The 26,953-nt window shown below is 41.7% G+C and overlaps 1 protein-coding gene across 2 annotated transcripts in view; it reads right to left on the bottom strand.

Annotated features, from left to right (window-relative positions):
• Positions 1-26,953, bottom strand: part of klhl29 (kelch-like family member 29) — a 202,479-nt gene that overhangs the window by 116,081 nt on the left and 59,445 nt on the right. For both annotated transcript variants that reach the window (XM_023430264.2, XM_023430263.2), the window contains exon 3: positions 19,177-19,488. In XM_023430264.2, coding sequence (XP_023286032.1) covers positions 19,177-19,449 — 273 coding nt within the window. In that variant the 5' untranslated portion in view covers positions 19,450-19,488. The remainder of the gene's footprint in view (positions 1-19,176; positions 19,489-26,953) is intronic.

Raw genomic sequence — 26,953 nt, 5'->3', positions numbered from 1 at the left:
TCTCATTTACCAGGAAAATATGCAGGTCACACACCAAGAGATTTCTGGTCACATCCTTACCTCGCTCAATACAAATTTAAAGGATTTGAATTAGAACACCTATTACACTTCGTCTTCTCTTTGTGTTTCCACCTGATAAATATTAATGTTTTCTTTTTCTTTGACCACAATAAATTTTAAGTAGGTAACTTTAGCAGAAAGAGAAAAAAAATAGCCTTTTTACTTGGTAATGATAGTTCAACCTAGATATTTGAGGGGCACCTTAATACCAAATAAAAAACATTGGACATGGGAGAAGGAACATTATGCCTGGAAGTGAAATAATATTCAGTTCAGCAACAAAGAGGGGGGGTCCACATCATCGGCAAATTACAGATTTAGAGTGGAATTGATGCAAACGGTTGTGTAACATATTCACATCACATTCTGAGAAACAGCTGGGGAGCAGACAGAAACACCAACACAAGATACTTCATAATGTAATCTCACATTATGAAGAGAAAAATCTGGAGTGTGTCAGCTTTACAGATAGTAAGTTAAAAAAGCAATTTAAAAATTCACCCTCAAAGAACAAAGATGCTCTTTGGAGTCAATAGTCACATCACCTGAAATGTACTTTTCTTCATGTCATGTCTTTGTTTATATTTAACTCTTAACTTGACAAAGGCTTCTGCTAAAATGTTTAGCAGCCATTCCTCAGCCATTCACTATTAAGGGCTTTTAAAGTCAGAGTGCTTCAGTATTTTCTTTCATATCAGCTTTCAGTGCTGGAGAATGAATACAGTTATATCATTATACTTTCAATCCTGTTCAAGTAGAAAAAGTAAGATTCTGACAAATACTAAAACATAGTAACTCAATACACAAGTAAAATGAAAATCAAGACCAGAATAGGTCGTCTGTCCGCACCCTCTGACAGTCATGGCTAAAACAAACAATGACAACTACTGCTTTCAAAGGGGAAATAAACAGCTGTGTCTCCGTCAAAGTCCTGTGTTTTGTTAACCTATCCATCTAACGCAGACTCTGTCGCTCTTTATACCACATCACCTCACTTCTTCCTATGCTTCCGTCATAATAATTACAGCCACTAGGCTCCCCTAACAACAACCAACAAAACAAAAAACAGGAGAACAATCTCGATAAGACAGTTTTGCCCTCAAAGACTAATTTCACTCGCTGAATACAATATCCAGCTAGCAGGTTAAGGTTCATGTGCTAGAGCGTAAAAAGTAACAATACTACAAGTTAAATATAAAGTTATGAATCATGTTACAATGTATTCAAAATCTTACAAGATGATCTTAAAAGAACACAAACATTATATTATAGCGATATATTATATCGCTATATATAATTACACATTACACAACTGACACATTGTTGTTATTCTCAGTCTCAAAATTCTCAGAAATTTCTTCAGTGCTTTTTGTTTCAAGGGCAAATCCGCTGTATTAGAAATCTGAAATGGTACATTCAGTATTCAGCCTGTGGTATTTCTATTTTTCTTTTTTTGTGTGTGCAGATATTGAGAAAATCGAGAATTTTTATTCTGTACTAAACTTATTTGAAAGAATTTGGTATAGGAATCCAGCAATCTTGTAGGCAAACACATTCACAAAATGGCGACAAACCTTGCTCATATTTGCGTCAGGTTTTTATTGTTAGGGCGACATGGTTTAAATCAGCAGCTGTCATTCAATGGATCGCAGACGGTTTATTCAGCTGCACTTATTCATTTTTAACCTCGTCAAGGTAATCATTCTGCCGGGAAACACAGACACACCCACACGTTCTTCACTCTGCTTTTATTCTCCTAAGAGAAACGCGCAGGCACGCACGCACGCACACACACGCACATGCACCGCACACACACGCACACACACACACACACACACACACACACACACACACACACTGCTCTGCATAAAGTGTTTCATTTTCAAGACGGCAGACAAAATTTGCAGTAACAAGACATTCACCCCCATTTTCAATAATCTCTATTGTGAGTTCACAAAGCCCAAGATAATAATTCAGTCGATTTTCGACTGGATTGTTCCGGACTTTCTGTGATTTAATATGTTACAGCCTTGACTACCCTTCAAAAAAGTATTAGAAAATATTTGCAAGGAGTTTTCATGGCTGACTGCAAGTCGACAAACATTCCTACAAGTACTACCACAAAATAAAATATACACTGTGCCCCTTGCGCCCTTGGTAAAAATTTGCCTGTATTCTGTGTTTGAGTGGTGTCTGACATAGCCTGCTTGTTGAAACATGATTAAGATTTTTCCCAGCGAGTGAACAATACAAATCCAAGATTGTGTGAAACTGAGAATGCCCTTTGCAACAGGGGGCAGAGAGATATTGACATCCATTTCTTGTCAAATCTTTGAGCCAGTCTGAATCATGACATTTTGGATCTAACAGTTTGAGGGCTTTTTGTGTTAATGAAGGACATGATCTTGTAAAATGCAGAATACACTCAATATTCTCTTAATTTCCTAGTTGCTGGTACTAACATAGCAAAGTCATTTAAGGAAGGGGCTAGTGGTGTGCATTTTCCAGCAGCAGTAGATTAACGCACCAGTCTGGAGCCACATCTTTCATTTTGAACAACGTACATTATTCGCATTGCAATTGCTGACACATCCTGTTAAAGGTCCCTTTTACTGAAATGAAACGCTATGCTAATGACATTTTCCTATACCGCTTTCATGTTCTGAACCTCGCTATCAAGTTTGTGTGTGAGGAGTCATGGTGATGGCATCAAGAGTGAAAGACGATCAAATCGTGACATCACTAGAATGTTGGTCATATTTCTGCAACATTTAAACAGCACTGCAAAAAGAAACAAGTCCACAATAAATCCTGGCTCTAAAAATAACACTTGCAAGCGCTGTACACTGACTGTGCTTGGCTCGCGTTTGACAATATTTATTGCCCCCTCAGATGCACGGCACTTCCCATAATGCCTCGTGATGAAATGGTTCCAATTTCAATCTGACCTTGAGAGTGTTCTCTTTATGCGCTGTTCTGACATACAACGCATCATCAGGAGACACTCAAGATGCGGCGGGACTGTGCAAACGGGCCCTCGAAATCAGCTTCTTAATTGAGTTGGCAGCTGGAGAATTTCCAACAACAACAAAAACAACCTCAACGCAGAGGGAGAGGCAGCGTTGTGGGACAGAGACATCCTCTTTTTCTGAGCAAAATGGAAATATGACTCAAACTGGGCTGACATTTAGGCTATAGCTCACAGTAATAGCACCAGTAATGGATCAAATGAACAGGGGATGCCATAATGGAAGGGGGGGAGGGGGACAGGCAGCGATACAACAATCATACCTTACATTTTCATTTGTGTCAAGTCACGACACACACACACACACACACACACACACACACACACACACACACACACACACACTCTCTCTCTCTCTCTCCCTCTTTCTGCCTAAATGACAGGCAATGACAGACAGTACCTCCTGGCATGGCTGGTGGAGAACGACACTGAATCAGACCGCCAAGTTCACTGGCACTGAAACAACAGAGCTACACTGACAGAGATCAGTGCATCTTAAACAAGTCACAGACAAGTGTCCTGTACTCTTCCACTGATGCTGTTGATGATGTGAGTCAGGACACACAAGTTGCTTGCACACCTGTACAGCAATTTAAGGCGTAATCACCCCAGTATGTAAAGAAGTGCTCCACTTCAGCACCAAGCAATTATAAAGTAATTACGTGATTTAATAAAGCTGTTACACTGACAATGATTGATTATAGCGAAATTAGTTTACTTCTAGTTTGTTGGAAATAACTTTATAGCTGATGTCACTGCTAACCAATTCTGAGAGGACTCAAACTGGAGTAAAACCGAGGACTAAATAACTAAAATTTAATTAATGCTAATTCTAAGTGGTTGCTACTCCAGAGAGCAGAACTTGATATTGCAGTGAGAAATATTGTTTATACAAAACATCCACTATTCTGTCAGTAGTGCTGCACTGCAACAGTAGAGGATTACTTGAAAAAAAAAAAAAAAAAAAGTATTCTGTTACATATTACTGATCTGTTACAGATTATCTGTTTCAAATTGTCAACCAGTAGTGTAATCCACCAGATTAATCAAATTTAGTAATCATAATCTAATTGCTTTCAATTACTTTTGGATTGCTTTGCCTCCAGACTCAGTAAAATGTTATGTTGAACAGACAATTTATTCCATTCCAATTTGCAGGCTAATTTGAATAGGGATATTATCCTCCTCTTCAAACATTATCAGCTGTTATTTCCCAGAAGTATCTAATCTGATTACGGTTGCAATATAGTTGGCAGTGCTGTTATTAGAGCAGAATTACAGAGGAATACAAACAGTGTGGCCTTTTGTTGTGCCTCGAATGATGAGCCGCATTTTTGTGCATTTTGTGGCTGCAGAGACTTTTAAATCGTGTGTGAGGGATTGGGAGGGATGTGAAGTTGTAGGTGACTCTGTGGCCTGCCGTTCATTTTAGCAGCAAGGATTGTGGACTCGACTGGTGCAAATGTTACTGCATAGGATTGGGGAATTTCAGTCAAGACTATCAAACGTAAACCTTACATCTAACCAGCAGTACATGACCTTATTCGTAACAAAATTAATATAACCTGTTTACAGAACAATTTCTACAGTCATTTGCTGCAGTAAAAAACCTGCAATACTTTCATCCATTGCCTGAATGTTTTGCTCTTTGATGGAAACACATCATAGAATTTTTCTGCAGATGCAGTAAATGTCTCCTCTAAGTCACACAGTTCAGATTGATTGTTTCGATAGTCTCCATATACACAGCTGTTTTTTTCTTTATTGTCATGAATGGCACAGCAGTTGCACTGTTGCCTCACAGCAACAAGGTCTGTGTCAGTACAGATATGCAGGTTGGGTGTCTTAGTCCAGTCATTGACTGGTGACCTGTCCAGGGTGTACTCTGCTTCTAAGCCTGTGCATGCTGATACACCCTGCGATCTTCAGCAGGATAAACAGGGGCGGAGGGTAAATGGGTGAATGGATGAATGGATGGATGTTTCTTGAAGTTCATCAAGCGGTTTATAGGCTGCGAGTATCATCTGCCAGCAAAGCGATAGGCTCTCACTTTCCCTTCTGGATGAAGTATTGTACCTGGGTATAATTTCCATTTTATGCTACCTTTTACTTCTACTCAGCCACATTTCAGAAGGAAATATTGTAGCTACTTTTCAGTTATTTTACAGCTGCAGTTACTTTACAGATTAAGATCTCACATACAAACAATATGTTTATTAAATATAATTATTGTTATACATTAAACCAATAGTTCCCAACTTTTTGCCACTGTCTGCTGTCCCTGCATCGGATGTCTGTGAGTTGTTAGCAGTGCCACCAAATGAGATGCCCCCTCTAAAAAAAGAAAGTAATCGTGAGAAAACAGTCAAAAAAAAAAAGAATTACATTTTTGTAGCAGAACTTTGTTTATTCTTCTTTTCAACACTATTAATCATCTCATGAGCTCCAGATTTATCCTGCAACACGTTCCCTGCATAAAACTAAAACTTTGACTAGCGACAACAGTAAAATGCTCTTCATGCAGTGATGACATTATTCAGATTATTAGCAATCTAATAATGTTATATTCATCATTGCATATCACTTACTGAAGGATGAACAGCTACTTTTATTGTAATGGTATGAGTACATTTTGCTAATAATATTTCTGTATTTATACTGAGGTAGGATTTTTAGTATTTTCAAATTGTGGTACTGATCATTTTACTGATGTGACTACTTTTTTCACCACTGCCTAATTCGGATAATCGCATGTACTCATCCATAATTATCCCATAAGTAACTTTCATTAAATTTAAACAGAAAAAATTTATTTTTGAAAAACAGACCAACAATAGCAATAGAGTCAGTGTCCCTCTGTATTCTGCTCTAATGCCAGCAGCATTAAGATGTTCTTGTTATTCACCACATCAACTGTTAATCTGAAAACTGTGGATGCCATGTCATGGAAAGTGCTACTCAACTCTGCGTTGAACACTTAAACTGTGTAGCAACATGGTAATGTGTATGTACATGTACAAAGTCACAACTACTAAATTGTGTAAAGATGGAAGGAAAACATTTACATGATGCATACAGTGGTTGTGGTTATGGCAGAGGAGTACTTTGCTGTGTGATGATGCGTGGAGCTCCTAATGAGAAACACAGAGCTACCAGTAATTTGTTAGCCTGAGTTAAGGTCAAACCACAAATGCTGCATGATTGAGTCACCCCCAAAGTCCCTATTAGAATTTGCATTTAAAATATATCTATTATTTATGTGTGTATTATTAAAATGGCTGGCTGTAGATCCCCAGAGCACAGTGCACAGGGAAGGCCCACAGCAACTGGACCACAATAATAGGGACCGACAATCGAGTAATGGACAGAGAGAAATGGAAGAATAATGAGACACAGATAAAAAGTTGACTGGAGTCCAAGAAAAGCGTCTGTCATAATGAGAACCTTATTAAATTAAAACAAAAAACAATGACTTCAAGCACTGTGTAACCTACATTTAGTCTGTGACAGAGCGAACACGACGTGTTACGATGGATGGTGAATATATAATAATGAACACAAGAATACATAAACTAATATAATAGTTCTTTCTTTTAGTAATTGTACTGCTGGGTTGGTAAAGCTGCGTCCATAAAATGTCTGTATGGTTTGACTTCATACAGTTTTGTCTCAATTGTAACAGTTCTTAAATTTGTACCATTGCTATAGTTACGAATCAAAGTCCTCATTTCACTAGTTTCGCAGCTATTTGGTCATAAGCCAAAATATTGCACAAATTAAAATAGTCACCTAATGATTCTAGTAGATAAAGAATTCATCAGGGATCACCAAAGTCATTAGGATACATCATACTGTGGATTTCTGCACCCAATTTCATGGTGATCCAAACTGAAAGTATCACAACATGTCACTAAAAACAAAGATGTCAGCCTAATGGTATCGTTAGAGAAGAATTAAGAAGATCCCTGAAGTCAGTATGTTTCATCCTCTGGAGTCCATTAATGTCTCTAAAGTTTGTCATTGTTCTCCATCTAATAGTTGTTGAGACATTTCACCCTAAACTAAATCCAAATGAATTCTCTTATTCAACATTCTCTGTACTTCAAGCTGTGTGTCCTTCAATAGAGACACCGACACTAAACAAAACGTGGCCAAGATCCTTCCCAGATATCAGTTCAGGAAGGGAGGAGAGCACAAAGTCAATTGGCTAATGATTTTGTTTCCTACAATTTTCAAGAGGCCTCTCTTAAGCCTTGCTTATTGTCTTCTTTTGTGCACCCGACTGAAAACCTTACCAAGTCAAGCAAAGAAAATTTCAAAGCAAGGGCTGTCAATGTCTATTTACAGTAAAACAAAGTGCAAGCACTCTTAGTCCACCTATTTCAAACAAGAATGAAAGAGTAAATGTTTTAGTTTCAGCCTGAGGTAGCATCCAAGAGCAATGTCCATAACTGCTCTCTCAGAAGCCAGATTCATTTGCACAAATAGAGCCTTGGCAGCACAGCAGCAAAGCCTGAAAACCCTTAGTGTCCTGCACGTAGCTGCTGCTGAAAGCACCCGCAGACCTTAGCACCACAGGTGTGAGCCGAAGCTGAGTCAAGTGCCAGACAAGGCGTTGGTGTATTGTTTACCTGTGCATCTTAAACGCTACTCCGTCTGTCTCTTCACCGATACCCGATATTCCACATGACACAGGTGATGCTTTAAAAGCCTGAATTCACCGTCACCTTTCATATGGAGTTAACCTTAAGGTGGCAGCACTTTTAATGTCAACCCCTCCACATGTGGACCTTTTTAAATGCCACCGCTCTTTACTGTGCAATTGAGAAACAGGACAGACAAAGGGATAGGGAGGGCGGCTATGGGGGAAGGGCAAAGAGGCTGGCAGATGAGTTTTCTTTTTCCCCATCAGACGAATACCAAATGACATACAATCAGCTAGGCTCAGCAGGGGGTTCATTTAACACTTGAAGGGGAATATGGGTACTAAGTGTGGGTCTTTGAACAAGTAGAGAGCTGATCCGCTCATTTGATGATGTGCTCAATTACATAGATGCATGAATGGCAGCCTTGAACTAGAGAGCAGAGTGTCCTCTTTTGGGTTCACCGAATTTCTGCCTACCGTAAAAAAGTAACCTCTAAAACATGCAGAAAAATACTTTTTTTAGAGACCAACCTGAACATGGTATGTGTCAAGATTTTCCCCGACATTAGTGCTGTATGACATTAGCATCTGCTTTGCACTTCTCTATAAATAGAGATTCCAGATGAACTGCAAGTACACCAGTGTAAATTAGAGTTTACATGGCTGATTTAAAACTTGTTTTAGGCTGCATGTTCTCAATTCGAAATCTTTTGAGTATAAAAAGATGGAAAGGTGGCAGAGAAAAGTTTGGAATCTTTTTTAATGATAAAACAGCAGCTGTAGTAAGCTGGAATCCAGTCAATATTTTTGCCAAAATATGACTAAATAAGCTACTTTTGGTGCAGATTCAGATCTTTGAGGAGGGTGACAGCTGACAGTGAAAGCAGTGGATTTAGCCATATCTGCACCAACATTACATTTGTTTGGAACAAACTAAGCATAGGGATGGAGAATGAAGACATAGACTTTGCTGCAGGAGTGGGTTGAGAGATGAATGTCTTATACTAGTTTTACTTTGGAAACTTGAGACAATTGGAAAGCAGTGACATAATTCACGCTGGGAACAAACTACAAAAACTTTTTACACGTACTTTTCAGGTCAATAGAGGGTGAATGTGTGATAATCACAAGATGAATTTGGGTCAAGTGTCACTTTCCCCTTTGACAAAGACCTTTCACCCCATGAAGGGGAAATGAGTGCGAAATGCAGCGGCGCCACAACGACGAATGATGATGGCAAATCTAAGACGACAGCCACTTCAAATTGCCAGGGGATCAACACTGACCCCTTGACACTTGAGCGAATCGAGAAAATCTAACAACCTTCCACAGGATTGCAATGTGCCTGACGAAAAGCCTCGTGTGTTTCTGTTTGTTGTTCAGCGGTGTTCTCCTTTATGTTGTCATGAGATTTGCTGCGAGCATTTCCAGTCTTGAAGAGATGAGGACTAGGAGTCAAGCGTCATCTGTGATCCCTTGGTGTCCTGTAACAGCTGTCTCCAGCATCAGAGCATGCGGTTGCCGCTATCCCATATTACATCTCTGCCACTCAGCGCCAACGGATCAGCAATCCAATTTCACACAAGCGCGCTCAGAGGGAGGCAACGCTGACACAGGAATGAGGATCTATGCTTCAACAAAGACAAGCAGTTGTTTGAAGTGGCTGGAGGGGTGGTGGTCGAAGCGGGGTGGTGGTGGGGGGTTGTGGGGGGGGGTATGTGCTGAAGAATTAGATAGAAATAGTAATGGAAGTGTGATGGCGGGAGATAAAAAGCAAGAGTGATAAAGTGGGGAAGGGGGTTTCTATGACTTACTTTCATCAATCGAGCTGCTGCAGAGAGCAGAATAAGCTCCTAATTTTCCAAACCGTCTCTGAGCACAGGAGGCAGAGCAACGGCAAGAACAGTAGACACACAGCAAGACAGAACCTCCAAGATGAATCTGCACTTTGTAAACACACCTTTGTTTGTGCAGTGACATCCAATGCGCCAGTTTCTGCTCAGTCAGTGAGACAATGATCTTTGTGTACTGCTGGGAGAGCAGATGTACAGTATTGGATGACAACATACTCCTCAGCCCTTTCAATATCACACACTCATATTGCATAGTCATTGTGACATAAATAGAGAAAGGGTTGCATCTCATCTTTCACAAAGCAGAGAGAGATTTGAATCTGATATCCGATGACTGGTTATTAGATTGAGCCATCAGGCCGTCAGTTTGGAGCCAGACTCATAAGACAGCTGGTGTGTTGAGGAGGCTGCTTTCCATTCCCACCCACACACACACACACAACAAAAAGAGGAGAGCAAGCCCCTACTGGACCATCTTCTGTTCTCCAGCCAGAGCCGTGCATGCAGCCTTTTGTGAAGCCCGCTGTAACCACACAAACCCACCACAAAGCCGGGACCCTGAAAGGTGCACTATTTTGGGATATCCATGGTTTTCAGAACTATAAACCGTCTCTGTCTCTATTTGATTTTCTCCAAGAGGATTGAAATCTAGCAGATGCATTTAAAGCATAGAGAATCAGGACCTGGCCAGCTTCGCAGACTTTGAAAGGAAAGACAGGCAGCTGGATGAATAAATGCGGAGCTCCATTGTTGGTACAAAAGGTCAGCTGGGATCTTGCACCTACAGAAAGGAAGGCAGGCGCAGGAGGACCCATGAGAGGATATGGATTGGACGAAAGCTGTGGAACATCCTGTCACTGTGAGATTGACAAGACAAAGATAACACTTGCTGTCACCTATTCCTTGACCTGTTGCATTGTTATCGTCCCGCATCTGCCAACTGTTTCATTTCTCTATGGATTGGGTTTTTTTTTTTTTTACTTAAATCAAGACGACTGCTGTCAATATTTTCTGTTGACAATAAAAGATGATGATGTCCTGACTGTGGGATGAGGGTGTGAGATATCTGATAAATCTGTCATCACATTCATGACTCACATTTTCCATCTACCTGATTTCAAATGCTGATAACAAAAAATGGAGGTCTGACAGTTCCCTTTTCACAGTGCCTCTCCTCTGACAGTTTTGACAGTGTGCAGGCCTCATGACGGAGTTGTCTGTCTGTCCGTCTTTCATTCTGTTTTGCTTTCTCTCTGTATGTCTGGCACTGTATCTCTGTCCTTGATTAGCAATCACTGCAGCATTGCCGGGTCTGATTCCGAATGGAAAGCTTTAATTCTCCCCACATGGTGCCGAGACATCCAGACCCTGGTGCAATTGCTCCCGGTAAACACACAATCACTGCTTCTTGTTAACACTCAAAAGTTTCCATAGATCATCTTAAGGAAAATCACAGCTTAATCCGCGCTTTGCTCCCTTGAGGTCCACTGTTTCTTAATGACTGTGCCGTAGATGCCTGACAGTAGAATTGTCTGTCCACAAACACGATGATGATGTTTGTGTTTATGGGAAAAAAGATTAGAAGAACTAATGCACAACTAATGGAAAACAAAACAGCAGAGTAGGAAAATTATGATGCTTAGTTCATAAACTGTCCGACATATTAAAATCTGATGTACACATCTAACTAGACAAGTAATGAATGTATTCCTTGGATACAGTGTACATACTCTATGGTGCCAGGAATTAAAATCCTGTTTTCCCAGCAGGGAAAAAATCCAATCAGAAGAAGCAAAAGGGAAGTGGCAAATTTAATAGTGGCATGTCTAATACTTGAGGACGGTTTTCTGCATACCCACTGAGAGCTGTCTTTATCCAAACTGACATTTCGACCAGACGGACAAGGCAGAAAGAGCTGACAGGTTTGTCTCAGCTTGGTGTCAGATGAGCTGACTTTTAGTGCTAAAATATAGCACGGCACATGCACCACTTAACCACTTACAAAGAACAAAATGTGCAACAGACCTCTGGCCCTACATATTTAAAATTGCATAACTGCTCAAACACTGAAAGTCAGATAGAGAGACACTTGACTCACCTCTGAAAAAAGCCTTCAGGTTTTACATGATGCCACATGGATAATGAATGAAAGCTTCGGTGGCGATATAAAATATTTCTCATCAATCAGTTTGGTCTTCTTCTGAGGAATTGTCTTGAGAGAGATGGATTTTTGTGGCATTTTCACTGTGAATGCAAATGGCATGCAGCAAGTACGTGATAGGATGACAACACATAGAGTAGAAGCTAATAAATCAAATCCTGGCAGCAGAGCGTGAAGATTGTTTACCTTTCTGCTCCTCAGAGAAAGATAAAGGCACCTCAGAAAGACTCCACTCCTTACTCTTTAGGGGGAATTTGAAGTTTATATATTTTGAATTTTAATTAAAGTTTAGCATCAATGAGCAACATATATGCGGATTCTCGACAGCTATACATTGACATCGAGATTTCTGGGAGACTATATACATTCTGAATTATATAATAAAACGGCATCAATGCATGTCCATCAGTACAAAGTAAGTTATTTCCAGCTGTGAAGCAATAATCTTTCTGCTATGTTTAGTGTTCTCGCCTTTCATCGAAGGGGGAGCAGGGTTTTCTTTAGGGCCCCATGGTGAGGCTGTCTGCTTTGGAAATGTAAAGTTTCATTTTATATTGATGATAGAGTTCCACTATTTGATAGAACAATTGTACTTTTCTCTGCTATCTGAAGCTAATTCAAAAGCAACTCTCACCTGTCACCACCCCCCCCTTCCCTCCTGTCTCCGTTCTGTCTCCCTCTTCCAGCTTCCCCAGTGTGCTCCTTCTTAAACTTTAATCATCTCATATTCAATACATTTCACAGCAACTCGACACAGGGTTATCCCAGTTTTCAAAAGACTTCTTCGCTTCTAGCCTCAACCTCAATAGAGATTCAGGGATTTAAGAAACTTTAGGAATCTTCCAGTCTGTTCATTATCAGGCTGCCTGACACAAGAGTGATGTTCACATGAAGAGTTTTTCTTGATGCAGATTTCAGGGCCCAGCAAAGTAAAAGGCTAAATAGAAAAATGCAAGAATAAAAGCTAAACCCCTGCCAACACACTACAAAGGTGATGCACAGTGGCATCACACTGTCAATTTACATGCTGTTACTGCAGTTGCCCATAAATGTTGAATGTTTCAAAGCTGACCAGAATATATTTCATTGTAATTTGTTCGCCTTGTCACTCACGTGTCTGAAAAATGACACCAAACGCCTCAAACAAGTCACAGGAAAAAAAATAAAATAAATCACTCAGAGGAGGCACGCTTTTTGTGAGTTTTCTTTCTTTTGTGATTGTGTCAGAGTGAGGCCATGACACCTGCTGTTCTCTGGATGCCATGTTGTGTTGGCCACAGCATGGGGTCGTCTTGAATCTATCGGCTAGCTGACCTGGCTGAAATCAATGACCAACGAGACACAATGTGTGATTTTGATTCAAGATGAGCTCTATTGATTGGTACTGTCAGCTTACCTGAGCTGGAATGAGAACTTCTCGCAAATATCTTAAAATCGGTTTTCAAAACAGACCATTGCAAAAAAAACAAAAAAAACACGGCATGTACGGAAACACTTTGCTTTCTAATTTCATACAATCGTAGCTTTTAAATATATGCATTGGCAATGGCGGTAGAGCGACCATCCATTAAAAAGAATCTTTGCCAGGTGGTGAGATCTGACATGGGATGATGATCCTTTCATCAAAAAGGGGTATGACAAATAAGCCAGTCAAAAGAAATTGATGTATAGTGCTTTCTGTTGAGACGTGCTCAGCAGAACAGAACACTTCATGTGGTGTTGCTGGGGAAAACCACTTTAATGGACTGCCAGCAGCAGGTATTACATTGAATCCCTATCAGCTGAAGATCACACAGCGGTTGGTATCGTAACTGAAGCTGCAGTAACACTCTTTGGTGAGGATGGCTTTAATAAGTAGAACTAAAGGTTAATATCAAGTTCATCCATCGTTATTGTTTACCGAGCTGTTGGCTTATGCGCTGCGTTGTTTTTCTGCAAGCAGTGTTATGGCTGTAAGATACAATATGATGAGAATAAGTTATTAATCCAATGGGGGAGATTTGCATCGCTACAGCAGCTGGATATAGACAGAGGAAGGTATCAAGCATAGTTAGAGAGAAAACACAATATTTACATCAAGGAAGAATTTAACATCAAAAAAATAAATATCATCAGCGTATGTACATGAGGTGTAATATTGCACAGTGTTCTCTGATGTTTACGCAAAGTGTAGCATTGCACATATGTTGAGCAAAGGTGAGAAAAAAAGTTGCATGTGTTAAAAGAGATATTGCACATACTACGGTGCACTGGTGTTTGTGGAGTGCCTGGTGGGTTGCTGGGAACAGTGCTGCTTGTACAGTCTGCCAGCAGCAGGTAGAAAAGGCCTTCGGTATGGCTCCTTTCAACGCTGCGGGTGGAGCAGTCGGCTGCTCATGGAGCTGCCCTAAACTATGTTCTTTGTAAAATGAATGAAATGTTTGGGCTGCTGGGCTGGCTGCTTGTGTTTGTCTTTGTGTTTTGTGTTGTAGATGTCCAGTAGGTGTGGGTGCATCGTGGGTTACTGGGAACACCAGGGCCCAGTGTTCCCAGTACTATATGAACACCAACAACCCCCCCACCCCCCCACCCCAGTTGTGCCATGTGGGAGAGAGAAAGGGAAACTCTGCTCCCGGCACTCCTAGCATTTCTCTTTGTTTTTCCCTTTTTCCGTCCAGCACTTCACTTAACATTTTATCATTCATGCCTGCACTCTCACACTGCTGCTTTACTGACTGCCACACCTCATAACATTTTTTGACATATCTATTTGTTTTTGTTAGATTGAAATAAATGAATGGTTCTTTGCTTTAACTCCTTGTGTCACCTCCCGTTGTTTGTCATGGTTTCTGAGCTGGTCGTGACAGTACTGCAATGATCATTGTAAATAAGATCATTGTAAATTTAAGCCAAAACGACATCTGATAACTAACTTTGAAGTATCGTTGTTTTTAAGACAGTGCTACCTACTTGTCTCCTGTAGTCCTGCACAGACTAAATAAACAAGACTGAAGTAAGCAATCTTCTTATGATCATATTACAAACATGTTCTCATGAACAATGTATTCCATTCATTTTTAATTTTTCAGCTATTATATAAAAATATCGTCTAATAACTACAAAATGCAGAGGGTAACCTACAATATTTAAATCTATCACATTGAACTTTACCTTAAGATCTTGTTATTGCACCACAGCACAACAGCTAGGTGACCAAAATAACACAGAAGAACCACAAATATCTGAAGAATGCTAAGTTTGTTTCCAACATTGTACTAATGATGTGCCTACAGGCAAAACAAATAGCTCATTCTGCTGGCTTGAAACCGCTCTGTAGATCAGAAACCAAAGTCTTTCAGCAAATTTCAACAGAGAAGTGAGATGTAAAGAGAGTCAATAAAAATAGCAACGATATAGAAAATCAACACAAGCCTACCAAAAATAAATAAATAAAATACAAAGAATGTTGCATTAGTTTGCAGCCCTCTTCGGATCTATAACTATATATTCTTTTAATATCAACTGTGGCTCCTGCATCTGTGTTCAATAAGGATTTGGTAAAGAAATACAAAGTGCAGCACTGCTGCTATTAAATACCAGGGGAGGATGGATTAAAAATTTCATATTAAGGGATTAGACCATGCAGGGAAATCCATGTTTCAGTGGGCTATCTGTGGGAAGAGACTTTCTGAGTAATATTTTAGCAGATAAAAACTCCAGCTTTGGCCATGTTTAAACCCTATCAAATCCTCACTAACACTCAATATCAGGCTGTAACATTAATGTGCAAACGTTTGACTGAGCAGAGATCTTTCACAAAACCTTCCACATGAAGTGAATGGACACAGCCAAAAAGGTGTCTGGGGTAATGTTTTTTTTAATGAACAGGGTGAAAACACTGTGCATGCTGGTGTGGGGTTTATAGATTTTATTTTCCAAAAATGCTTTTAGCCAAGAACAAAATAAAAAGGAAAAAAAACTTTCAAGTTTTGAACAGACACTTTCAAGTCTGTGTATGCCTTTAATGAACATAAACCTCCATGGTTAACCACCAGGATGGTGGAAAACAATCAGAAATGTTGGCTTATTTACTGTAGATCTGTCTTACTGACCTTACATTAGCTTGCTTAGTTGTTATCATATTTTCTAGAAACCTGGATTGACAGTGTGGCTCATTTTTGCAAATCCAACTGACTATGCAATCACTTCATTTGAAAGAACATTTAATTATTACCTAGTAAGTTGACTCTAATTCATATTGGATCGCACTATCACTTGAAAGAAGTAGAACGTGAAAGTGGACATTCTGCTGACACAGACAAGTCGTGTTCGTCAGCAGGAGACAGAAAGAGCTGTGGTTTTTAACAATATGGATTTAGTGTGTGCAGCGACTATACATCCATGACAACGGCACAGAAATACATAAAAATTAATTAATGGCCCGGCAGGGTGTAACAAAGTGTAGCTCTAAATTAACTATAGTTCACTGTTCCATGTGGTTAGCTTTACATCAGGATGGACAACACGAGCAGATGGCACTTTTCAACTCTCAGCATTTGTCCTACACACGTACACTCCATACGCACGCATGCACACACACATGCACACGCACACTCACACGCACCATCATGCCAACCAGATAGTGCTTTCCTTGATCATTAAAGCTGAAGCAGAGCAGATGAAGAAAGGTTATTTATAACAGACCTCAAAAACACCAAAGTAACACTAATACAATACACCTGCTCTGCTCCCCATTTCACCATTAAGGGAAATGTTTACTCCCTTTATGGTTTTACTACACAGTAATATGTTACAGTAATATGTACACAGTACGAAGTAATACATAATGTGCAGGGCTACCACTTTCAGACAGACACGCAAACACTCCCATATATGTCTAGCTATTGGACTGTATCCCTACTAGTGCCGCCGTGTTTATGAAGAGAGTCTCCAACCAGCAGAGATCAATAACAGCCTGTCAGCTTTTTAGTGTAGCCATGGACAGAGCTGAGACACAGGGACCACAGAGACAGAGCTGCATCCGTCCATCACACTCTTTGTGACCCCCAGCAGCTTTGATCGAAGATGACAGAGAGAGAGAGAGAGAGAGTGAGTGAGAGAGAGCAAGTGAGGACAGCAGACAGCTAGGAAGAAGATAGAAGGACAGGCTTCTATGGTGTTGGCCAGCTCTTTAGGTCTCTGCATCTTTTTTCTATGCCATAATTAAAGCAGAGCCCAGACTCTGGGTATTTCCCTTTTTAAATGTTGCTGGTCTCTATTGCCCGCCTTACAAAAGACTGTCAGAGGCAAGACAAAGTAGAGAGGTAGATCCCTGAATAAAGCTAACAGAGTGGCATCTAGGGAAGGATCTGCATAATATCCGCTGCAAATACACATACACACACACATTCCCACATATAGTGTAACTTTAAACAAATGTGCACTCACGTGCACGGCAAGGCATCTAATTGCTCTGGCAGCCATTGAATGATGACAATGGCCACAGTGGGAGTTGGCCAGACTTTGTCAGGATGTATGTAATTATTCAGCTGCACAAAAGGAAGGGCCGACGCGGTGCCAGAGCAGATTTACTGTGTCTGTGGTCAGTGCATTCAGCAGGGTATCTAATGATGTGCACTTACGGACTAAATTACCAGAGCATTGTTTACCTCTGTTCTTAGAGTACAGGCCCCACCGAGAGCAAGGTGCTGAGGAAAAAAAAAAAGCCCAGATGGATCTGCTGAAGTTTAAATTAAAGCAAATGATCTGATAGCAGGGAGGAGTGTGGAAAGAAGATGAATGGTATCCATGGAAGCAGAGGCAGGGGAGAGCCTGAAATGTCTAACTCTTTTTTGGTAAAGGCCCCTCTCTTCACACGCTGCTGACAGCCAGATAGCTAGCAAATCCCTGGACGAGGGGGTAGAGAAAACAAACTGTATGGCTCTTGACTATAGCGCTCAGACATTTCCAAGCTGCAGTTTTCTGTTTAAATGCTAAACTCAAGTACAAATATGATATATAGTCAAATTAGGAATGTACACACCAAAGCCACACTCAAACATTGCTATTTCTGTCACTTGAAGTTGGTGTTATGTACATGTGGGGGACAAATTAAAGGAAAAATCTGAATAAATGAGTGGAGAAACACAGCAAATGCAGATGCCTCCACACATGCCTCCGAAGCTGGCGGTGTGTACACGTGTGCGAGCCACAGCAGCAGTTCAGCAAGGTAGCCGTCACGCACAGGTGCTTTTGCCTTTGCTAGCTTCTTGAAAGTGGACATTTTCAGCGGGGTGATGATGTCTTAAGTGTCTGATTAAGTTTTTTGTTGCCAATGTTTTCGTGGTTGTTCCTCCACATCTTACTTTGACCTTACAGGCATTACAAATTGCGAGCTTTTGCGTCTTCTTCACTCATTGCGGTGAACACACCAACAGCATGTTTTTTGTTCCAATTGCCCTGTGTGTTTAGATCTGCATTTGTGTGTGTGGGTCTGTGTGCATAGCTGTGTGTGTGTGTGTGTGTGTGTGTGTGTGTGTGTGTGTGTGTGTGTGTGTGTGTGTGTGTGTGTGTGTGTGTATGTGTAGTTGTGTCTGTACTGTTGTGTGCACAATGAGAACCATTGTGTGGTGCAGGACTGAAAATCTGACCGGCACAGAATCGGTTACAGCAATCGAATCACCAATTACAGCCAATCATGCTGATCGATCGGTGCATCCGTATGTATGACTTTATACCTGAGCTGTGCCTTCATTAAGAAATAAGAGGTTTGAATGGGAGAAACAGAAATATATTTTAAAAAACTCTGACTTGTGTAATGATATGGACCTTTGTGTTTATTTGCTTATTTGGAAAAGCACTACCACTAACCATCAGTTCTGACAGCGGCACCCATCTGAGCCACTGTCAGAGGTCATTTACATAATGAAAGAAGAAAATTACCAAGGAGGCAACGGCAGGACAAGCCTGCCATTTGGCAGAGAGAGAAAATGAAGATGGAAGTAAAATAGTTTGCCAAGAATGGGGCATTGGATAGAGCAAGTGCTGAGAGAGTAGCAGAACTGGAGCGAGGGATAAAGGTGGAGAGTGCAGGAGGCAGCACAGAGAGAGAGAGTGAGAGAGAGAGAGAGAGCGCATGTTTGGAAGGGCTTGAAGAGCTGAAACAGTTGAACCATGAAGACAAGCACGGAAGACAGGCATGAGCTGGACAGTGCAGAAACATTTGGAGAACTGGAAGACAGCAAGAGGGAAGGAAGCTGGAAAGCCTCAAAAGCATGGAGAAAGTTGGAGATTATGTCCAGTTGGGGAGTCCTCACAGATTAAAAAGGCGACACATGGAGAGACAAAAACTAGAAAGAAACTTGAAAGAGCAGGAGGAAACACTGACAGGTTTCCAAGACAAGTCAGAGGACGCAGGTTTCCCGGGCATCCATGTGAACGAGGCTCTTACCTTGGCCGATGCTGGAGCCACCGATCCTGCTGCCGTGATGCCTCGCTTGACCGCTATGTCGCTGCTGGATGTTGTCACGGCAACTGTAACTGGTGTGGGTAGGAGGGAGGGGATGACTGGGAGGGGAAGGAGTCCCGGACGGTTGTTGCCATTGACAACAGCAGAGGCACAGCTATGATTGGCTCCTCCATTGTGGAGGCCAGAAGGACGGATGTCTCTCCGCTCCCAGGGTCCCCGGTAGTCCCTCTCAAAGCGGTGGTGGTGGCGTGACATCACTTCCTCTTCCTCTCAGAGGGAACAACGGGGGCAGGACTGCAGGAAATGAAAAGAAAGAGGGTGTAGGTCAGACTGATCATTTTTATTCTATCTATGCAGAAGGTAGGAAGAGATACAGAATCAAAGATGGGGTTTTAAAAGGTAGAGAAAGGACAAATAAAGAGCGAGACACTGAGTGAACTAAGGAGAGAACATGTTGACACGATCGTGTAAATGCTCAAAGCATCTGCTCCCACTGCACCTGACTGACACGAACACACTGCAGCTAATTTGTTGCCTCTAATTCCTATTCTCTCAGTCATTAACGAGGACTGCGACAAGAGGGAGAGAAATGAGCACTGCTGAGCAGGTCTATAAAAAAAACACCCTCAGTGCCAACACCATAAGGAGCAACATTTTTTACGTGAAGCATCTAGGCTCAACAATAAGAGAATAAAATAATACGAGCCAGACGCAAACAGGTACGTGCTCAGTCAAGTTGTCCTGAGGACAGTGCAGCAGTATCATGACCTTGTGGTCAAAACTCATTCATCTGAATAGATAAATACCCCTGCAATTACAGCTCATCTCATACATCTAATGGCTGGTTAATTCAATCAAATTGCCCTTGAAGTGCATTTGAGGGTTCTTCCCTTTTTCAAGCACAGCAGGCTGTGACAGGCTAAGAGGTGACAGTGAGCTAGAATTACATCAGTATGGGGTATGGCACTACTGTGTAGTATGAGCAGCGTATCATTCTATATTATATCATAAATCAAAGCGGTACAGGATCTGAGTAGTGAAATCCATCACTGAGGGGTTTGTAGCGCATTGTACTCCTCCTCACCAAAGGCACATTATGCTTCCCAAGCCCTTGATAACAGATGAAATAAATAAATAACAACCTCAAACCAGGTTCAGCAAGTCCCATGCAAAATCCCCTGGTCTGTGAGGAGAGAATGACAGCGGATAAGTCTTTATTCTGCACGCTGGGGTCTGTCACGCTGCTTCTTTGCCTCACAGAGGAGCGAACGCCTTGAAATGCCGGCTTCTCTGTGTGTGTCTCTGTGTGCGTGAGTGTACAAAAGCAGTATATGCCACAACCGACTGGCTGTGCGTGCACATAATGTTTTGGCAGGATGTGATGAGAACACACATGTTCAAAACTCCAGTGTAGTATGTGAGTGCGCTTGAGGAAATGAAAGGTTCTTCACAAAGCTTTGATGCAAGCGATACACCATGCAGCCTGTGGTGGGAGCACTGGCCCCACTGTATCTTTAGCTGCTGTGACCATCCGTTTGTTTACCCGCTAAAACACTCTCTTTCTCTCTCTCTCTCTTTCCTGCTCCCTTTCATTCTTTTTCTTCATGCATTTTATTCCCTCTCTAAATCGCCCCTTCATTTATTTCTCTCTCATACAAGGTCTGCTCTGTCCAAACAGAGAGCTGTTACGTGGCGATAGAGCCAGACGGAGCAACTAAAAGCTGTGGGACAACACTCTCACACTCTCCCTTTCTCTTTCTCACTCCTTCTGCAATAACCTCTCCCCCTCTCCACAGTGACTCCTTTTAATAACCTAAAATTTTCCAATAGAATAAGCTTGTATTATCTCTAAAACTATTTGACAGGGAGAGTAACAAGGTGCTAGTTCAGTGGAACAATGGCAGAGTTAGTGCCAGGTAATATTCTCTTATCTCCCAAGTTCCACACCTCAGCTGAGAAATAAGAGTGCAGCCAGAAAATTCCTTCACATAAAAACAGGAAGAGGAAAAAAAGAAAAGGACATTATCTCAAGAAAAGTTAGAATTGGGGGCAGAGTGCATTTGCATTAACAATTCTCTACAATTTATTTTTATCAATCCTTTTCAGATGTCAAGTGGGTACATGCCAGTGCACATCCACTGTGCTTCCAAGTCTAGACATTTTTGTCACGTACTGCAAAAAACAAACAGTTTTTTTGTCTTCCTGTAAACCTTCAGGAACAAGGACACACTGGAAAACAAATCCATTAGATTACACTGAAAAGGCATTGAGCTAAGTTTACAAGTGCCCACACAAGAGGGCTTTGTGGAATACCCTTCAATGAGGCTGCAGTACACAGGATAAAGAAAACAGTTACAGTTAAGGACATGGCTCATTTAACATTTCCACAAGAGATGTTTTAAACAAGGGGCATATCAAACTTTTATAGTTTCTTTGCATACTTTATACATAACAATATTGGTTACATTTGCTCTTACTCTTTATTTAAGTGCTAGAATAAAGTGCTAATATATATTTTTAAAACCATGACAGGTGATGATGCTATAATTCAGGTTCTGGTGAGCATGTGTAAAAAGGTTTGGGAGCAGCGTGGTGCCAGTAAGATGTAGAGAAGTCTGAAAATTTTGGATGGAAACAAGCTGTTGACCGTGTTATACTGTGTGAGCACATGTATCTTCTAACATTATGTTATTAAAGCATCGAGTTGGTAATGGACCGGTATGAGATGTAACTTTTGGAAATGAGTCACCTGCTATGTTACGATCCAAATCTTCAAATAAACACTCCTTCAACACTTTCTGTTCCTCCTGGACTTATGGGTACACTGGTTTAATATACAAGAACTAGGATTTAATTAAATGAAGCAAGTCGAAACTAAGAGGCTGTGCAAACTGAGTGGCCTTTAAACTGAGGATGTGCCCACTACAAAATATTTAATTAAAGCAGTCCTGCTCTTTGATTCACAGTATTGCCCACAATGGCCTGAAACACAGATATTTTTCAAAGGAGAGCTTTAAATGTTTCAAACTTTTTCATCTCCTAACCACGTCACGCGTCCTACGTCCTACTTCTTCCTTTAAATGGTAAATATAAATATGGGTTGTTTTAATTGGTGTATGACCAATGACAAATGCTGTTGTTTTTCAGAAGAGGAGCCTCTCACATTACCATGCTTCAAATTCTATCACTTACTTACCCAAGTGGCATTTTCAGAATCTTGGCACTACATTTCAATATGTGCACAATCCTCTAAGTGAATTCCTGTCATCCTTGCACTATGCATGTCAGCATGTAACTGTGTAACTGGAGGCTGGAAACTGATCCCTGCAGAATGAGCGCCACCAACACAAATCCCACTACATGTATGGTCCCTTGTAAACAGAAGGATTTAAGCTACTAATTAGAGCCTTAAATTCCCCTCACAACTATGTTTCTGCAACTCCTTTAAAGACTGTGTGTGTGTGTGTGTGTGTGTGTGTGTGTGCGTGTGTGTTTGTGTGTGTGTGTGTATGGGCATGTGAGCTCACATCACCTTGAGGCTGAGAAGCGTGTGCTGTGTGTTTGTGCAGGTAAGTGCGAGGAAGTGATAAAAGAAATCTTACTCTCAGAGGTGCCTGTGGAAACCAACACCCAACACACCTGTGGACTCTGCCAGACCAGATAAACACTTAAATACATCACATCTCCAATGACACTTCGCTCTGCGCTGGTCTGCTCTAGGGAGAAGGTGCCAATAAAGATTTGCCCATTTCCTTTCACATCCAATGAAGTCACTGTCAGCCAAGACAACGGTCTTTCAGAGGAGAGATGATAACCTTTGCTGGGAGGCTTGCATATTAAGCCAGCCTTTTTAAGAGCCTTTTCAATTTTATAAGAAACTAATAACAGCATTTCAGTCATACCCTACAGCAATTAATGAGGCTCTTCAGCTCCTGCACTCCTGTCAGCATGTTAATAATCTTACCTGAAGGCATAAGACTTTCCCACGCCAAATGCTATTTTCTGACTCTGGCTCCTACTTAAAATAACAGCTGATGACGGAGAATCCTTTGCAGAGAGATGAAAATCTAAACAAATGGTTTAAATCACTAATCCCCCGGAAGCCCAAATGGCAACAAAAAGGCTCTGGTTTCCAACACGAGCACAGGAGTTGAGAAAGAAAGTGAGAAATACCATGTCAGCAATCAAACCTAATGAGCTGACTGACTGGCTGACTGGCATCTCCATTGTGTTGTCAGTCACGTCATGAGTTAAAAGCAGTCAGCTGTGGTGGAGGCAGAGTGTGTGTGTTGGTTGCTGGGCGTTTTCCACTCCCGTTTCAAAAAACGGCTATTCTAGAGCTGCTGATGCGTCAGAATGTGCCAAATGCGAGTGCAACTGAGACAGAGAACTGAGATGGTGTGGGTGTGCACATACGTAAGAAGGAGCTGCAGTTAAGGAGCAGAAGACGACAAAGTATTGTGTGTGTTTGTGTGTGGGCGTGTGTCAGCGTCGGCATGTGCGCAAGGCCAATTGTAGCTGACATCACCACGACCTCATCGCTATCACCATAGCAATGCCACATTGGGGAATCTTCGATAACCTCAGTTCCCAAACGACAGCAGAGCGATTAGCCAAAATAAAAAGTTGCCTGGCAGGTGGGAACGTGAGACACACACCCCAAAGAACAGCATCTGTCACTCCGAGGCGGCGCGCGGCGTGTCGGGTGTGTGTGACAGGGCTGTGTTAACAAAGCCATGTGGGAATACGCAGGGATCTGCAGATAGACGTGAGGAAAGAGGGAATGTAACAGATGGACAGAATGTGGCAGCGATGGAGAGAAAGCGAGACAGTGCAAGCGAGTGAGCAAATGAGATAAAACAGCAGTCAGTGTGTGTGTGTGTGTGCAGCCTGAAATAGAGACACGGGGTGTTAAGGACAGGATCACGGTGGGGTGGGGTTAGGTTGTGTGTCATACTTCTGTTCTGGGGTGTGATGTTTGCTTTGCTGGCACATTCTGCCCTGCGTTTAAAATCCCCCAGCTATTCCACCCCTGACAGATACTCCCCAAGAGGGAGGGCTCCTTTTCCAATCTGTAGTAGCGCTTACTTATATTGACCCAGTGACAGCACGGCTTTCACCACACACACACACACACACACACACACACACACACACACACACACACACACACACACACACACACACTATACTCATGAGTCTGCGCTAAGGATCAATTTGTCCATCAGCAAGTTGGATGGTACAAATGAGGGCCGGGGAATGTAGGTATGATGTAACTTTACGAGGACAAGATATTGCTGTAAATGAGCGGCCCTGTGGGAGGTGTGCACAGATAACCACTAATACGCACACACACTATAACTGTCACAGGTGCGCATGCTCACTCACACGCACGCCACATGTACAGCAATACAACTGCACAGCAGTAAATGTGCTGACAGTTCCTCCAGGACAACAAAGGTATTCATACTGATATTTAAATAATGGGAGAGACTGTTGGTACAGAAATAGCCCGGAGCAACACGAGCCAGAGTCTCTGGCTTTTTAAATTCTCCTCCTCAGCTAGATGCAGCAGATGATGAAGACACTGTCTCAATTTAGATGTTGCATGTTTCATGGCCATACATAAATGCTTATACAGGTAGGCATGCATACGCGTGGCCATCTGCACAAGCAGTACAGGGTTAATTAATTGAGTTAGAGTGATAAAACTATCTAAATTGGATGTTGCAGAGAATATGTTCTTTACTTGAAGATTTTTCTTTCCAGTGTCATAGGAATTCTTTTCACTGAAATATTGATTGATGACGCAAACCGATCTGCCAGGAAAGAACCTGGGCTTCCTGGGTATTTTTAGCTTTAGGACGCGATACAGGAGAAACCTAATTGATGTTCCAGAAGAAGGAAAACACACACAAGAACAACAGAGCGGAAGCTAGAGGGAAAGCAAACACAGGAAAGGAAAAGTTGAGTTTTGTGTCTATCTCATGAGCTCTGACACGGTTTGTGTGTGCATGTGGAGGAGGAGTGTGGGGGTTGCAGAGAGGAAACGAAAGGGCCATCTTCAGGGATAAGACGCAGAGATGAATGCTGCTATTTGCTGGCATAGAAACTAACAAGCCTATTGTTGGGACTGATTCTTAGCTTTAGTAGATGCAAACGGTGTGAGGAGAATTAGTACTTCGCTACAATTTGTGTATCTCATTAGTGGCCTGAGTAGAATCTAGAGACACGGTGCCGTCAGCAGTGTATCATAAAAACATAAAATGTCTAAAATCAGAGCCCAGCGGCTTTGGCACCAGTCAGACCAAAAATAGCTTTCCTTTTAGCAGATTATTAGAGGCATATAGGCTGGTTTTAATTAAACAGCTACTGCTACAGGACAACTGGGAAGCATTTGACACGCAAATAAACCTGAACCACAGGGTAATCACCAGTCATTCTGAGTAGATCTAGAACTAATCTGAACCCAGCACCTCACATTTCCTTATCTCATCTGCCCATTAGGATTTCCACAGAGGTTTCAGAGGAGATGATAGTGAGAGATGGCACTTTGTACATTAATCTGACACCTTGATGGATGAAACACTGGTGGGTGACATGCACACACTGCCTCGTTTTGCCAGAGACAGACACTTCCTGATCATCTTCTCTTTGATAAAGCATGCAAGCAAAGGCCAAATCATTCAAAGTGGATAAAAAAGGGATAAGGTATATTAGCTGGATACAGAGAAGAGAAATGAAAAGGAAGTGAGGCCGAGGGTTATTTTTTCTTAAGATTAAGAAATATTGCATATACCTGCACCACTGACAGCATATTTCTCCCTCACTGTGCATCAGCACAATTCTTTAAGCGGAGCATTAATAAGTAAAACTTTCTTCCAATCTGGAAACTAGCAGGCAGTGTGCGTGTGCATGTGTGCTGCATGTGTGTTTTTGTGGGGGATACAACATGATGCAAGGGTTTCCAAGCCACTTGTTTACTGTAGTTTGAACACACAGGGTGTGTTTTTACTTTTGCATGATTAAAACAGCATGGGCTGACAGTCATTTTTCTGTCCATAAATGTCAGCTCTCACTGGCATCCGTGCAGACGGAAATGACCATGGCGTTATGAAATATTGCAATGACCGAGTTAGAAACACCCTGCCAGTGTTTGGTTGTCAGTATCCCAGGCATGTGATTAGCCTGAGGAACAGAGCGGCACTGCTACCTCCACCACCGCACACCGCACGCTGCTGCTCAGTTAATTAAAACACCGACTTTCAACAAAACGCCACATTATCACAACGGCAAGACATGAAGCTGGAGAAAAACCCTGGGGCTAGTGTGCACACTTTCTCATCCAGCCTTTCTGCACGCTTTTTCTACAGGGTGTGGGAGCGGCAGATTTCCAGACGCCAATCACGCAGTGTGGTTGTGCTTGTGTCTATGAATGCGTGTGCGTGTTGTGTATTCTCTGTGGCCCATGGCAGCTGTCGCCTTTTCTCTCCTCACTGCATCCTTTTGCGAATTTCTCTGTTCTCTAAAGAAAAACCAACAATGGCATCAAAACAAACAGCTCTCATTGCTGATGCGGCACACACACACACACACACATACATGTTTTTGCTACACCGCGGGGACTCAAAAATAGGCCTGACTAGGATGTGAAAGGTGGGGACCCGACTTTAAAAGTGATATAAAGGCATAATTATTAGTCACAAGCAATCTTTCAATTTTTTGGAGGGTTTATGGATCCTAAAAATCAAGTAAAGTT

Source organism: Seriola lalandi, unplaced genomic scaffold (genome assembly GCF_002814215.2).
Source record: "Seriola lalandi dorsalis isolate HSWRI2012SDOR001 ecotype SW California unplaced genomic scaffold, Sedor1 jcf7180002054901, whole genome shotgun sequence".
In the NCBI taxonomy this organism is placed as follows: domain Eukaryota; kingdom Metazoa; phylum Chordata; class Actinopteri; order Carangiformes; family Carangidae; genus Seriola; species Seriola lalandi.
Note: the sequence above shows the minus strand (reverse complement) of the source record. Positions and strands in the feature narration are given on the sequence as shown.